Genomic DNA, 14813 nt, shown 5'->3' on the forward strand with positions numbered 1-14813 from the left:
GAGAGTACCAGTTAAGATTTTGTGTTTACTAGTGCTAAAGCAAAACCCGATTGCCAAACTAATCAATTTTACCATTATTGCATGTTTGGGAGCTAAAAGTACCAAGTTTCCTTCCAGGCTTAATTGAATTGGAGAGAGCAAGACAAAACGTAGTTTGCAGCTGTCTGTACAGAGAACCAGCACTAAGTGAGCAGAGCCTCATTACTTTATGGTTCATAGGTGACTTTGTTTTCTCCTTTATCTCACAAACCATTGTTGTCACTACTATATATCCCAGAGCCATGCCAAATGAGCGGTGTGTGGTGTGTGTGTGTGTGTGTGTGTGTGTGTGTGTGTGTGATGGAGTAGGTTTCCTACAGAGAAGACGGGCTCGACTAGGTAACTCTGTCATCTCTGGTTGCTGAGACAGAGGACCTTGAATCCGTTATATTGGGAAGATAGCAAGGTCAGGTATCATAGAACACCAAACAACTGCCCCAAGGTCTTAATAATCACCCTCTTCTCCAACTGTTTTAGTACTAAAACCAAGGAACTAATCTGGTATGGATAGTTTGATTCTGAAAATTCCTTTCAGCACTTTATGCCAAGTTGATAGGTGTGGTGGAAAAATCTCAATAACGTGGTCTTTCTTTCCCCCCCCCCCCCAGGGACACTTTACCTCATCATTTGTGTGGGTTTCCCCCGGGCTGAGCTGTAGTGCCAGAACTTTCTGGATTTGTGTTCATCTTGTCAGTGCTGGTGTCTGTATCTGAACTCAGGTGTCAGCCATACCACACACTCACCACTGTGTGCCTCTGCCCATCCCTCTAGGTCCCTGCTCCATGTCCTGAGGCGTGGCCATGATTTGTGTATGTGCGTATGGAGTGTGTCTCACTGCCTCTGGCACCTGTAGACTTCAATGTCATTACTGCATCTGTTTGAAGTTGGACTGTGTGCCACGTTATCACACGTACTACAAATGCTGTGGCCCCTCACACGCCCTGAAGAGGTCCTGCTTCCCAGCCACACCAGTAGCCATAATGTTGGCTGGTCACTCTAGGTTTCCCTTCCTTTGGGTGCTGACCTACTTAGGTATTTATACTGTAAACTATGGGTATGCAAATATAAAATGACATTTTCCTAGAATAATCTCCAGGTGTCAAAGATGTTCTTTGATCTCTGCATGGTTCATGTAAGCATCTCCAAGAAGTTCCAGAATTTATACAGTGACACAAATTATCTTTATGGCAAACTCATGTTCTTTAACCAGGAAAATGACAAAGGCATTAGACAGAAAATTAACACTTTCCTATCCAACCTTGTAACACTTTGGAGGGGCATATTTTAATACAATAACAGCCACATGGCTGATGAACAATTGAAATATGAGTACAAATGAAATGTACTACAAATGAAATGTACTAATTATAAAAATGAATTTTTATGTGTTGGTGTGATAATATTTGGATATATGAACTTAAATAAGATACATAATGGAAAGATATTCTACATTACATATCTAACCATAGACATGGTTTACATTACCTTTCTATTGACCTGAACTAGTTAGTAGAACACTGAGAGATGCTTATTCACGACATTCTCGGTGGCTTTAATTATAAAACTCAGAAGTTATATACATGAATTAATTCATAACATATTTGCTCTTAGACACTGGACAACTTTCTGTCAAATCCTAATTCCTATACAAGATAAAAGGATTCTTGAAAGAACAAAGACAATAAAAACAACTACAAAAATATAATTTGCATATATAAAGCATCCAGTAAGCATAAATGTTTGTTTGCTTGATAAAGCTGAACTACCTGAAATTCTCTTTCAAAGATGGCCTTCACCCCATCATTCCACTTAGAGCCTCTGGCATCATACATGTACAATCAGGCACACACACGCACATAAATATATATGTCCACCTACAATGAGGGCCTCCTCAGCATCAGTCTCCCTTCTAAAAATTATTCTTACCACGGGGGCTGAATCATCCCCTGGAGGTGCGAGACAATGGGATGGAACCAAGTCCCACAAGCTTGGCTGTGTGTTTATTTCCAGGAGCCAGAGGTTAGTGAATTAAAAAGTGTGCAGTCCTCTAACCAAGGCATCTACCTTCCTCCGGACACCCAGAAGCATGCGGGATCTGGGAGGGCATCCTCTATGCCACGACTGACTATGGACCCCCAGGTAAAACTCAAAGACCACACACCTGCAGTGGCATCCCAGGCTTTAATTAGGTGGGTTATGAAATACCTGATATTTTCAGGTAAGCCCTGGACTTCTCCTCTACCCCTTGCCTACACGCAAAACTCAACTCATGGACTAGCTCTGATAAAGTCTTCTCTATATGGTGTTTGTAGAAAGTCCCTGCCTTCAAAAGTCTAGTCAATAAAATAGTATTAACTTCTCTGCACTGGGCTAAGCATTCTCAGAACCCAAGCAGCCAAGCAACCAGCATTTTTCTCTATGTATTTTCCCATCCCTTTTTTTTACCTCTTCCCCAGTCCCTTCAGCACATCTGAGTTATTTGTCCTCACCGCTCTGTGTCAGGACTGTCTTATCCAGTACAGGCCACGCCTCATTTCTTTGTCTGTTTCCTTGGCTTCTTTGTCTGTCTTACATGAAGTTTTGACAGAGACAAGAAGTTTTTGTGGATCTGTTCTAACACTTGTGGCATTCTAAAATTGGAGGGGGGTATGGGAGGCTGGGGAGAGGGGTCATGGCAGGAGGGTGGTTCTTTCTTAATGGTTAGGTTACAAGCTTTCCTACGCTAGGGGGCTATAGGACAGAACCTTATCTGTTGAATAAATAACGAAAGAAAAAAACCATGTTTCCCTCAGAATATAGCCTTTGGACAATCGCTATCACCTGGTCCAAAGTGACTAAGCCCCTGTAGAATATAGTTCTAAGAGACATTTGCACAGTGCCTGCCCATATTCTGCAGTTAGTAGACTCATCTGCTTTTATTCATGAAAACAAGGAGACAAGTGAGGCCACTCTCAGTGACTGTAGCTGATACAGGACTCGTCTTCCTTTATAGCCAAGGATTTTGCAAGGCAGATTCAAGGGAGGTGACAGTTTTTCCAGAGGTCATAGAGTTCACAGTTCCTAAAAGCATCAGTCCCATCTCAGGATTTTCAGACTCTTCCAATTATTAATCCAGACTTGTGTTCCTCTGGATTTTTTTTTTCTTTCTAGGTGGTAACAGACCCTAGTTCTATGCGACGCTCATTTTCTACAATTCGAGATAAGCGTTCAAATTCCTCATGGTTGGAGGAGTTCTCCATGGAGCGTAGCAGTGAAAATACCTACAAGTCACGGCGCAGAAGCTACCATTCCTCCCTACGGCTGTCAGCCCACCGCCTGAATTCTGACTCTGGTGAGAGGGTCACCTTTAGCATCTGTCTCTTTACTTGGCAACTGATGGACTTAACTTTCTTTTTTCAAGGATCAGAAATGACTGGAACATGGTTTAGATAAAAACCAGGGTTTAAGTAAGGACTGACTGGCTGGCTCATGTGTGAAGAACTTGCTGTACAAGTGTGAGAACAGGCGTTCAAATCCCTAGACCTTACAGAAAACCGGGGCCCTGCAGTGCAAATCTGCCATCTCGGGTTCCTCTGGCAAGGTGGCTCCTGCTGTTCTGGAGTGGGCAGCTGCCAACAGTAGAGAAACACTGTCTCAGACCCAGCGCAGACCTAAGACCAGTTCCTCAGACCTCCACATGCACATTGTGACACACCTGAGCCCACCCCATGGACACACAAAATGAAAGGCGATGCTCCTTGCCAAAGTGCATTGCTACCTCTGAGTTGTCATCCTGCGGCACACCCTAGACAAACGCCAATGTGACTGATCTAGGTTTCCAATTAACCTTCTACAAAATGATCCAGATTCCATAGGAATATAGTAGAAGCCACACTCGCCCTAGTCCTCAAGCCCCACCCCTATCTGCCAAAGGTGCTGAGCTCTGCCGCTGCCAGCTTCAGTGTTCTCCGTAGTATTGTCTGGAATTGTTTAGGTACTGGGTATTGTTTAAAACCCCTCTGTGTGCTTTACTGATTTTTAAAATGTTAAGAAACCATTCGTCTCATTCTGCCTACTTCACTAGGTGTAGGAATTAAACTTGAAGAGAGCTAGTATATGGCAGCATTAAGACTAGAATGGAGATCCTTGACATTAAATTCCAGGGTTCTCATCCTACCGTTCTATTAGACGGGCCAGCATTTCCCTCACAGAACCTTCTCAATTCCCTTCCTGGTGTGGGATACAGATAATCTCTGAGCTCCGTTGATATTATTGGCAGAGACACTGTTTACTGTAGCTGGCATAAAAGGGAGCTGAGAAAACAAACTATACTCATGGATGCATGTCTTCTCAGCGATACCTTGGGGACTTTCTTGCTCACGAAAGAGGACTTTTCCACCCTTTCTTTCCCGTTTCCCTTTCATTCCCTGCCAAGTCATCTGTTGATCTGCCCGAAGAAGCCAGGCTACTTCAGTCAGTTCAGGAAGTCAGGAAATCTAAGATCAAGATGAGAGCAGTGTCTGGTGGGGACTCTTTTCCTGGCTTACAGGTGGCTATCTTCCCATCAGATTCTCACAGGGTAGACAGCAGGGACGGGAAGCCAAGTGTCTCTGGGCGCTTATTCCACAAGAGCCCTGCTTTCCTGAACTGGTTACCTCCCAAAGCCTGTTTGTTCCCATTCTCCTGGCGGTTAGGATTCAGTCCTGAATTTTAAGGGACACGATCAGTTCACAGTGGCACGGTTCCCAACCTGGAGTTGAGTCACCAGCCGGAGTGAGCTAAACAATAAGCACTGGCTGTTTTCTTGTCACCTTCCACAGGCCACAAGTCTGACACTCACCGTTCGGGAGGCAGGGAGAGAGGCCGATCCAAAGAGAGAAAGCATCTTCTCTCCCCTGACGTCTCCCGCTGCAATTCTGAGGAGCGAGGGACCCAGGCTGACTGGGAGTCCCCGGAACGTCGCCAGTCCAGGTCACCCAGCGAGGGAAGATCACAGACCCCCAACAGACAGGTGAACATGGAGGAGTTGAGCCTCTAGCAGGGTCAGGGAGGAGAGGGTTCTGTACTAGGAAGGCCTCTTGGAGCTCAGAGACTGATGTTTAACCAGAAATAACCACTGTACACAGAGGCTGTCTGTTCTGGGCTTAGAGATTCAGAGGTGACAGGAACTCACAAGAAGCAAGATTTCCCCCTATGAAAGTCAATTCATGCCTGTCCTCAGAATCAGGATATGCAAATTTAGCTAGACTTAACAAAATAAAGATGGTCCTTCAGCCAAAAAGTTTAGTAACTGTAGTGACGATTCATCTCTCAGGTCAGGATTTGGAAGGCAGACAGCTCAACTTCGCTCACCTATTGTGCAGCCTTATCAAGAGAAGGAGCGTGTCTCAGCTCCCCATGCCTAGGAAACACCAGCTGTGGGACAGTATTCTTTGTATTTTTGTCCCAGCCCTAGCTCTGGAGGGGGGGATTCCTGGAGTTCAGAGGGGAGACTCATTTAGAAATGGTAATTCGGAGACATAGAGAAGCTCGCCTAGGGAATGGTAGCTTCCAAATAGTATCGCTGCTGAGCCAGCCCTGTCAGTTTGCTAGCACAGCAGATTCCTGGGACTTTAAGGAATCCAAGGAGACTGGCTTAAAAGTCAAAGCTAGAATTCCACACTTGGAAGGACTCCACCTCAGAAGATTCTCGCAGGCCCCACACACCTTGAGAGTCCAGTGTTGGAATCCATTTGCCAACCCTGGGCTTGGCTACTATTAACAGGGAATAGGTAAGGAAGGCAGCTAAGGGTTGAGACAACAGACAATGTGGAGAGTGGAAGCCAAGGGCAGCAAGCCACTGCTGACGGAGAAGTAAGAAGGAAAGGAATTTGCTTTTCCTTAGAACTCATTTTCCAGAACAGTTTCCCAGAGAGCAAATCCAAGCATTGTTTTGCTTAGGATTTTAAGGTATTCCTGTGTGCCCTTCCTATACAGAGTTTCCATTTCCTGGTTAGCCACCTGGGTGTTATGGTCACAGCTGTAAGTTCAAATAAATGCTGACGTTTAACCACAGCCCTGCCCTTCTAAGACTGCCTCGGTGGTTGGGTTCCAGAGATTAGTCTATACTGCAGAAGTCGAAATGCTGTGGTCTAGATGTCTTTCATTCACTATTGACCTGAACCCCGAGTCCTTGAAGGGTACAAGTAGTCCAGGGGCCTACCTCTTAGACCTCCTCCGGAGACTCGAGAGTTTTCTGCAGGAAAGGTTGGGACTTCAAGAGGGCCCCACGTGGAGGCACCTCCATGCCTCGTCTAATCTGTCATGTTTCTCCCGCGCTGCAGGGCACTGGTTCCCTGAGCGAGAGCTCCATTCCCTCCATCTCTGACACCAGCACCCCAAGACGAAGTCGTCGCCAGCTCCCACCTGTGCCACCAAAGCCTCGGCCCCTCCTCTCCTACAGCTCCCTGATGAGACACACTGGGGGCATCTCTCCACCTCCTGATGGAAGTGAGGGTGGATCCCCGCTGGCCTCTCAAGCCCTGGAGAGCAACAGCGCTTGCCTGACCGAGTCTTCCAATTCCTTGCACCCCCAGCAGGGCCAGCACTCTTCCCCACAGCACTACATCTCCGAGCCCTATCTGGCCCTCCACGAAGACTCCCACGCCTCAGACTGTGGCGAGGAGGAGACACTCACCTTTGAGGCAGCCGTGGCTACTAGCTTGGGCCGCTCCAACACCATCGGCTCTGCCCCACCCCTGCGGCACAGCTGGCAGATGCCTAATGGGCACTATCGGCGGCGGAGGCGTGGGGGGCCTGGGCCTGGCATGATGTGTGGAGCTGTCAGTGACCTCCTGAGTGATACGGAAGAAGATGATAAGTGCTAGAGGCTGCCATCCCCTCCGATGCATGCTCTTCTCTCACAGGGAGAAAACCAAGACCAAATTGGGAAGCCAGTGCGGCCCGGGGGGGAGGAAGAGGGAGAAGGAAGATGGAGAAAGGACGCCATGCATCCTCTGAGAAGAGGAAGTAAAAGACAGATGGAAAACCAGTCAAACCCACCAATTTGCATTATTTCCCTTTGCAAGATGGGCACTGCCATAGTCCTGCCTCTTTGCTGGGGAAAGAAAATACAGGGATGTGGGGGGTTATTCTCATGGGAGAAGGGACACAAAGGTGGCTTGGCTTCCCTTACCCCTTCCCACTTTTCTATAAGCTGCAGCAGGATCTGGCTGGCCTGTGTCTAAGCTCACTGCCCTGAGCAGCTGGGAAGACTTCCTGGCATCTCACCACGGGAAGAGTGGAGACAGTGGGAGGAGAAACTCCGTGCCAGTTCTTGTGCTTTGGCTGCCCCCAGGGCAACTCCGGCAGCATCTCATGCATTGTTCTTGGGGCTTGCTTCCCCCAAAGAGATACACGCCAAGTCAGGAGCACTGGATGCTGACGGGAGAAGGGAGGGAGGGAGAGAAGGGCCAGAGTAGAAGGGCCCAAGGTGCTGTGGCAACAGCAGCAAGGGCTGGTCTGGGTGAGAAAAGCCATAGCACAGCAGCCCATACCATGAAGGCGAGGGCCAAAGAAACAGAGTTGGAGATGCTGGTGGGTACGGTAGTAGACCCTGAGGTCTGTTACCCACACAGTAGGTGCTGTGGTAGATAGGCTAGATACTGAGGTTCCCTAGGGCCCCCAAAGGTGCCTGTAGCTCTGGTAAAGGTAATATTAACTCCAATAGCCAGGGCACCGACCCCAGTAGGGTTCAGCCACTGTGTGGGAACCCCATGCAGTTCTCAGCCTGGCTCTTTAGATTCTAGTCAGAGGGGATCCCCAACGGTAGGGACAAGGCAGAGAAGGAGACCTAAGGGAACTCTAGGCAGACTCAATTTTCCAACAATCACAGGAGGAACTCGGTACTGGTGACAAGGCTGTGACCACAGTGGGCTGGAGGCAGCAGGCCTCTGTCAAGCAGCAAGGCTACTGCTAAGCCAAGCCCAGAATAGTCAAGTATCAACAGCTAAGTGCTCTCTGCCAGTTCCCCAAGTGGACAGTGAACACATATCCAAGGAGACCACTGTGTAGTGACTTCCAGAGAATGGTCCCTAAGGAAGTCATCCTGAGGACCCCTTGTGAGGAGAAACCCTTGAGCCTGAAGCTTGTGTGGCTGGTTTGGGGTTTGGAGAATGGGTTGATAAGGATGCTTTAAGGTGATTAGTAACCATACCTCAGTTTTGACCTGGGCTGTTTTTAGTAAAAATAGGCTCTGATGGGGCCCCGACTTTCTCTGAATGTTCCCTGGGCCAGGGCTGGGCCTCATCCCTTCCCCAGAGTAAAAATTGGGTAGAAGACAGCCTCAGGCCACAAAGTCATTCCTAGTCCCCCAAAGCAGAAGCACTGAGGGAAAATAGGAGCCTTCCTTAGTCACATCCATAAGTGATGCAGCAGAGAGCTCCATTCTGTGGGACTCATCACCCTTCGGCCTCTCTCCGGTATCATCAGAGGTGAACAGATGCCTTGGAGCCAGGTGTTGGGCGGGACTGCCCTCTCTTGCGTCTTCACCTGACCCTCTCCAGTGAGACTCAAGGACTTCATACTGCACTCAGTGGATTGGTTTTCTATCCTCTTCCAGCCTTGGCAGAGTCCTCTGGGACTCTTGTGGAGGAGTGGTCCTTCTCTCTCAGCAGGAGCTTCTCCTCCGGGGTTTCCTTTCTATCCTTCTGTCCCATTCTGCCTAACCCTGGCCTGAGGCAGGCACGGCATCAGCTCTGAAAAGCCAAGTTCCCCCGTGTGGCGGCAGTCACCTGCCACAGTGCCACCTTCTCTTTTGCGTATTGATGGAGCTTCACGAACCAAGGTAGCCCCAAACCAAAGTGGTCCCAGGACAGGTGACCGACGAGGCAGACGTCAGGCCTGCCGACTCTCAGATCCTCTTCCGCCGCCATCGCTTCATTTCCTCTCCCTCGCAGCACGTGTGTGCTCAGGGGCCGCTGAGAATATGAGCATAATCCTAACAGAGGAGATTGTTACATAAGAACAACGCTGGGCCTTGTGTTGTTTTAAAGGTTTTCTTTGCTCAGCCTCATTTCATGCCAAAGTGCTGCTATGGGCCTCCTTGTGTGCACAACATTGCTTTCCTCTACCTTGGACATGCAGCTTTTCCTTAGGGGAAAGCCTGCAACAGGATGACCATCCTGAGCCAGCAAGCCTGTTGGATGGTGTCTGGAGAAATTCGATTGCGGAGATATGTCATTGCCATCTCTGTAGTGGGAGAACTGTGGGCTGGCAGCACAGTGACCAGCTATGGAATTTGCCTGCAGATAATAACATTCTCATTAAACTTACTATGCCTGAATCTTCCCATGCTCCCGAACTCCTTGAACACACACGCAGGTGTGTGCGTACGCATGCACGCACTCACACACACACACACACACACACACACACACACACACACACACTAAATGAAGCATTTAAAGTGATAAGTACTGTAGATGTGGTCACTTGACTGACCACATGGTTTTCTTTTTCTAGCACTGATGAAATCATAAGCATACTTATTTATTCATCCTCCCTTGGGTTTCTTTTCCCTTGGACAATACTTACCCTTCATTAAGACCAGGACATAAAAGAATTTTTGTTAAGCCACAAACTCATTGCCATCGTCATCTCTGGTTTCCTACGCCTCCTGATAAACTCAAATGTCAACCTTCTCTCTTGTAGCCAACCAGGGCTTCCCTGCTATGGATCAGAGTCTAACTCTTTCTATAAAAGAAATCTGCTTACTCAGAGTCCACGCTTCTCTTTGCATCTTCTGGTAAATAGCATGGTTATCTGGGTGCAGAAAGTCTTCTTGCAGAATTCTTAAGTCAAATATCTCATCACCTTAGCAAAACATTAATTCTCATTGCCTTGAAACAAGATAGGGAAGAGGAGAGGACATTACAAGAAGAAAAGAAGCCAGGCAGGGAGGTACTGTAACTGCATTTGTGTTTGGGGAAGCCTTTTTGCTTAAGGTTCCAGAGAGTTTGACACATCCCGACCATCCCATCACAAGAGAGGACAGCAGGCTTCAGCATGGTGCCCTGTGTGTCAGGAAAATCACCTGCCTGATACTAGGGCACCCTCTAGTATCCACAAGGCTCCACAGGAGCCAATATGACAGTTTCCCACGGGAGGGGGCATACCACACTTATGACTGAGGAATCTATTTTACAGCAGACCTCACGACTTCTTCCTGCTTGTTCCCCATACTGAGGGCACCAAGGCTAGATGTCATCAGAACCAGATGTTCCGAATGTGTTGCTCCCTTCACTCTGAGGCCCAGGCAGAGATACCCCACATTCCAATCTCTGGTCGATGTCTCCCCTTCCCACCTGTATCCATGCCTCCTCTACCACCACAGAGGCTAGGTGTGAACTGGAGTGTCCTCTGGGATTCCCTTCCCAGTCTCTGTTTTGCTGCACGTTAGCACATCCTGAGATGATCAAATCCAAGCTTATATGATGGATTCGCTGTCTCCGCCATGCTGTTAGGGAATGTGCCTTCTAATGAAGCAATGTGTGGAGATTGCCAGGTGATCCTCGCCAGGTGATCCTCGCCAGGTGATCCTCACCAGACCATTTCAAAAGAAGTGTAAAGTGTGCATCCAATGTCCGTGCACTTCATGAAAGCTCACTAGAGAGCAATCAGGTCTCTTTGCCATTGAAGAACAAACTAGTCAAGCAATCTCAGTTTTTCATTACATCTCTTTCTGAGACCTGTAAGGTGTATTTCATTTATGGGTAGAGTATTTAGGTGGGTGGAGCAGGGAGAAGTTGGGAACTTTGTTCCTCAGCTCAGAACATTGGAAAAGTTAGGGACAGCGAAAGGGAATCAGACTGTCTCCTGGCATGGGGAGATTTTCTGAGACCTGGAAGAACTTCCACAGCATTTATATTACAACAGTGTCATGTTTGTTATGTTTTGAAATACCAGCCCCAAGACCGGAGGCTAGTGAAGCAAAGCAGCCCATTCCTTGAGAAGGACTCTTCATCCCACCCGGCCTATGGGCCCTTCTGGTCCTGAGAGCATTATATGCTGTCCAGGAGGAGCAGGGGAATACTTTGAGGCAGGCATGCAAGCAGGAGAGGGTCAGGTGGTCCCTGGAAAGTGGCCAGTCACAGCATGACGGATTGACACTAGACAAGAACCCCTAAGGAATCCAGTCCAGATGACTTCTCTCTAAATATCTCTACATAGTCTTCTTTTAACAAAACCTAAACAAAATTAACTTAGGGGTTATGACCTAACTGTCCATGAGTGTGATCAAAGGCAGCGCCATGTTATTTAGTGCTGTCTGCACCAATCGTTTTTTTGCAGTTTTTCCTTTCCATCCAGAACATCCTAGCCGGGCCTGTCCCAAACAGAGCAGCAGCTGATACCTTCTCCACTAGCCAAAGACTGCTAAGGCATTTTTTTCATCTGCCACAGGCTACCCCCATAGTGCAGAGATATACTGCATGGGGGGAAGGTCTGAAAAAAAAGTCTAGTTGCTTTCCGGCAGTCATCTTTTCCTTTCCTTGAATCTTTGTTGGTGTATTCCCCCTCCATAACTGATTTGGCCTATGTTGTGTGTCTCCCAGAGAGGTCACACCACACCAAGAATTAACAGACTCACAGATTGTTCCAACCTATCCCAAGGGCCTAGTTCACGTCATCTCAGTTAATGGGGGCTCTCAGCAAAGTCTGGTAAGGTCTGCACCTCTTCTATTTTTAATAGGTTTCTTTCCACCCACACACTCCTATCATGTTATGTATTGGAGGGTTAGTGTCCTGACCCTCTAGATGCAAAAAGAAACTTTGTGATAAGCCATGCTACTACTATGTAAATACATTCTTGAGTTTCAATTTCTTGTTTATGAAGCTTTGAAAAAATTGGGTAGATAAAGTAGAACGAAGTATTGAGATTAATGTTTAGTTTTACCTGTTTGGTAGTTTTTGTTCGATTGATTGTCTACGTATTTTGTACCAGGCCCACTCTAGGACAGTGTTCTACAGTGTTCTGAATCTGCTCCTTTTCTACAATTAATTGCTGTCAAATTAATGCTATGATAATTGAGTCAAAAATCTGAAGTTACTGCCTCCTCCCATTTGTAGTCCGGCCCCCAAATTCTTCTGTCTTGTTAAGTGGCCTTGAACTCTTGATTCTGCATATTCTGCCTAGAAGACCTTTCAAAGGTCTAAAAATATAGCATACATTTACGAAAAGCCCGCTTTCCCCACTAAATCAATCAAAGTCAAGGAAACTATAAGATAGAGATTTTTTTCAGAACATCTTTAACCAATAAATACAAAATGCATTCCTCAATGGGAAGATAATTTTAAAACAATATAGCAATTTGATAAATGACTATCACAGGAAGCTAAATATAATGAGTTCTATCCAGGCTTCACAACTCATTTGTGCCTTCAGCAGGGATATTGCATCTATTTTCATCTCCTTGTTAGGAAAATTGAAATTCTGATACTTGGCTAGTTCACGCGTGTGTCAAGTGCTTGTAAGTTAATAATGCATAAAGCACTTAAGTCTTCGCAAGTCAATCTGGAAAAATCTTCACTCATTGTATTCCACCAAGGACTCGGGAACTTCTTGGCATTTCCCATAAGCATTTAGTCTTTTTAAGAAAACCTCCATCTTAACGGGAACTTAGACTAAGATTTGCTTTACTCTTGTCCTTCTACTTTTCGTATTTCCTTTTCATATTAGCACTCAGTTTTTTGAAATTCAGGCTGTTTTCATTAATTAAGAACACTGAGTTTTCCTTCAACAAACTTCCTATTGTCATCTTCTCTGTGGACACCTAAGTCAGAGAGCAAATAACCATACACTAACACCTTTGCCTAGGCATCTGCCTGAGCCTGGATTAGAAATCTGGATGAATCTTATTTCTTTCTCTCTCTCTCTCTTTTATTCCTGCAAGTTTTCCAGAGAAAAGAATAGGTTGCTCTCTATATTCTGTGAAGGAAAGATTTGAACTTGGGCCAAATAGTTCCACTACTTCCTCTTTGGATCCCTCAGATGGTGTCCCCCATACTAAGACAGAGACGTCATCTCCTGTGTCTAACTTGGACCTGATTTGCTGACTTGGTTGTTTTCTTTTCAGCATTCTGATTTCTTCTAAGCAATGGCCTATATTGCCCAAGAACCAATGCTCAAAGCAAGTCTATCAAGGATATTTATGAGATGAGCAAGAAAAACACTTTAACGTGTCCAAGTGCCATTAATTTTTAAAATAACGGTGATATGAAATGAGGGCTAAATAATGTAACCTAACTGCCAATTAAAGTACACAGTAGTTCTGGTCTTAGTTACATTTGATATGAAGTTACAGACCATTAGGCAGATCCCAGCGGGTTTAGTGAAAACACAGGCATTGTGTTTTAATGGCTGCACTAGGGACGTACACTTAGTTGGCAGGTTGAACTTCAGTCAATGTTTTTCTATCCTGGTGTTTTGTGAACAATCCAAAATTTCTACAAAGCCACCCTAAGTGCTGCAATTGCAGAGGCACTTCCCTCTTGGTAACTTTAGAAGGCAGGCCAAGTCCACTCACACTGAGTCCAAGATTTGGAATTCACCCAAAAAAAAAAAAAAAAAAAAACAGCAGAGGAGAAACACTTAATGCACCAAGTATCTGTGACGTTTCATACCTGGGATGAGTGAGTACACAGAGACATGCTATTGAACAAAGACAATGTTGATCTGGAGACAGAACAGAGTCCCAGAGGAGGACAGGTTTAAAGGTGTCTGACTTTGGATCCTACTCTTTACTTAGATTTGGGGTAAACTCTTTAGCATGATATTGGATTCACAGGGCTTGCTTCTTGATAAACTGATTTGAATCCTCAGGATTAGTAGATTCCGGACTGGGAAGATGAAGGAAAAAGCAGCCCAAAGACAATCTATATCTTCAGTAACTCATATAGTGATGTCAGTTTTGGAGAGGATGTATATTACCCTTCCTAGTGGCATATGTGCCATGGGAGGGGGAAAGAGTCCATGACTGGGGCAGGAGGTGTTTTATCAAGGGTAGATTTCAAATGGCAAGGTTCACTGGTACTAACCTCAAAGGCCAGCATGTGAGAAGGGGATGACACAGTGTCTAGGTCATCCCCTCTGTCCTTTGGGACTCGAGGATAGGCCTCGATTTTATCTTAGAAGATGAGCATGGAGGATGGGAGCAAGAGGGAAAATGGGTGCTCTGCCTCAGGTTGTAAAAAATGCTGCCACCCACATTTTCAGACATTTGTGAGCCACACCCATGAGATGCCCTGTTAAGGGCAGCATTCCCTGGGGTGTATCAGCCTGACACTCGTGCAGCAGTGGTGATGGAACAGCAGGCAAAGCTGGCCCACCCAGAGTATCGGTGCGTCTCACCTAACGCCGGAGCTCAGCAGTGCATGTTGGTCAGGTGGACATCCTGTAATATAAACGCTCGTTTGGATCCAAAGGGAAAACCATTAAAAATAAAAGAAAGATGAACAACTTTATTGTTGGGGGGGTGGTCAAGGAAAAGTAAATAAAACCTTGTTGTAAAGAATGAATCGGCCTGGTTCCCCTCACTTGTCTTTGCTTCTGCTGATGAAGTTGCCCTGTGACGAAGCCTGGCCAGGGCATAGGGAGGTGGGACAGAGGGCCAGTGGCCATGGTAAGTCAGGGTCTGCTTAGCCCAGTTGTGAGTACCTCCAAGATATTCTCAAAGTTCCCAGGATATTATGCTCCTGGAAGATTTCCTTTTTATTAAAAATGACCTTTGCCTCACAAGAAAATAAATGAATTGCTCTAC

General features: G+C 46.4%; 1 protein-coding gene across 5 annotated transcripts in view; it reads left to right on the forward strand.

Moving 5' to 3' along the window:
- Cacna1e (calcium voltage-gated channel subunit alpha1 E) overlaps nucleotides 1–14571 on the forward strand; it is a 471717-nt gene extending 457146 nt beyond the window's left edge. For 4 of the 5 annotated variants that reach the window (XM_087906403.1, XM_085688095.2, XM_085688094.2 and 1 more), the window contains 4 exons: nucleotides 2050–2178; nucleotides 3190–3370; nucleotides 4839–5029; nucleotides 6342–14571. In XM_087906403.1, the coding sequence (XP_087762529.1) occupies nucleotides 2050–2178; nucleotides 3190–3370; nucleotides 4839–5029; nucleotides 6342–6884 (1044 nt within the window). In that variant the 3' untranslated portion in view covers nucleotides 6885–14571. The remainder of the gene's footprint in view (nucleotides 1–2049; nucleotides 2179–3189; nucleotides 3371–4838; nucleotides 5030–6341) is intronic. The other variant, XM_085688101.2, reaches the window with a different exon arrangement.
- Nucleotides 14572–14813: the final 242 nt, after the last annotated feature.

This window comes from Myodes glareolus, chromosome 5 (assembly GCF_982192425.1).
Source record: "Myodes glareolus chromosome 5, mMyoGla1.1, whole genome shotgun sequence".
Lineage (NCBI taxonomy): Eukaryota > Metazoa > Chordata > Mammalia > Rodentia > Cricetidae > Myodes > Myodes glareolus.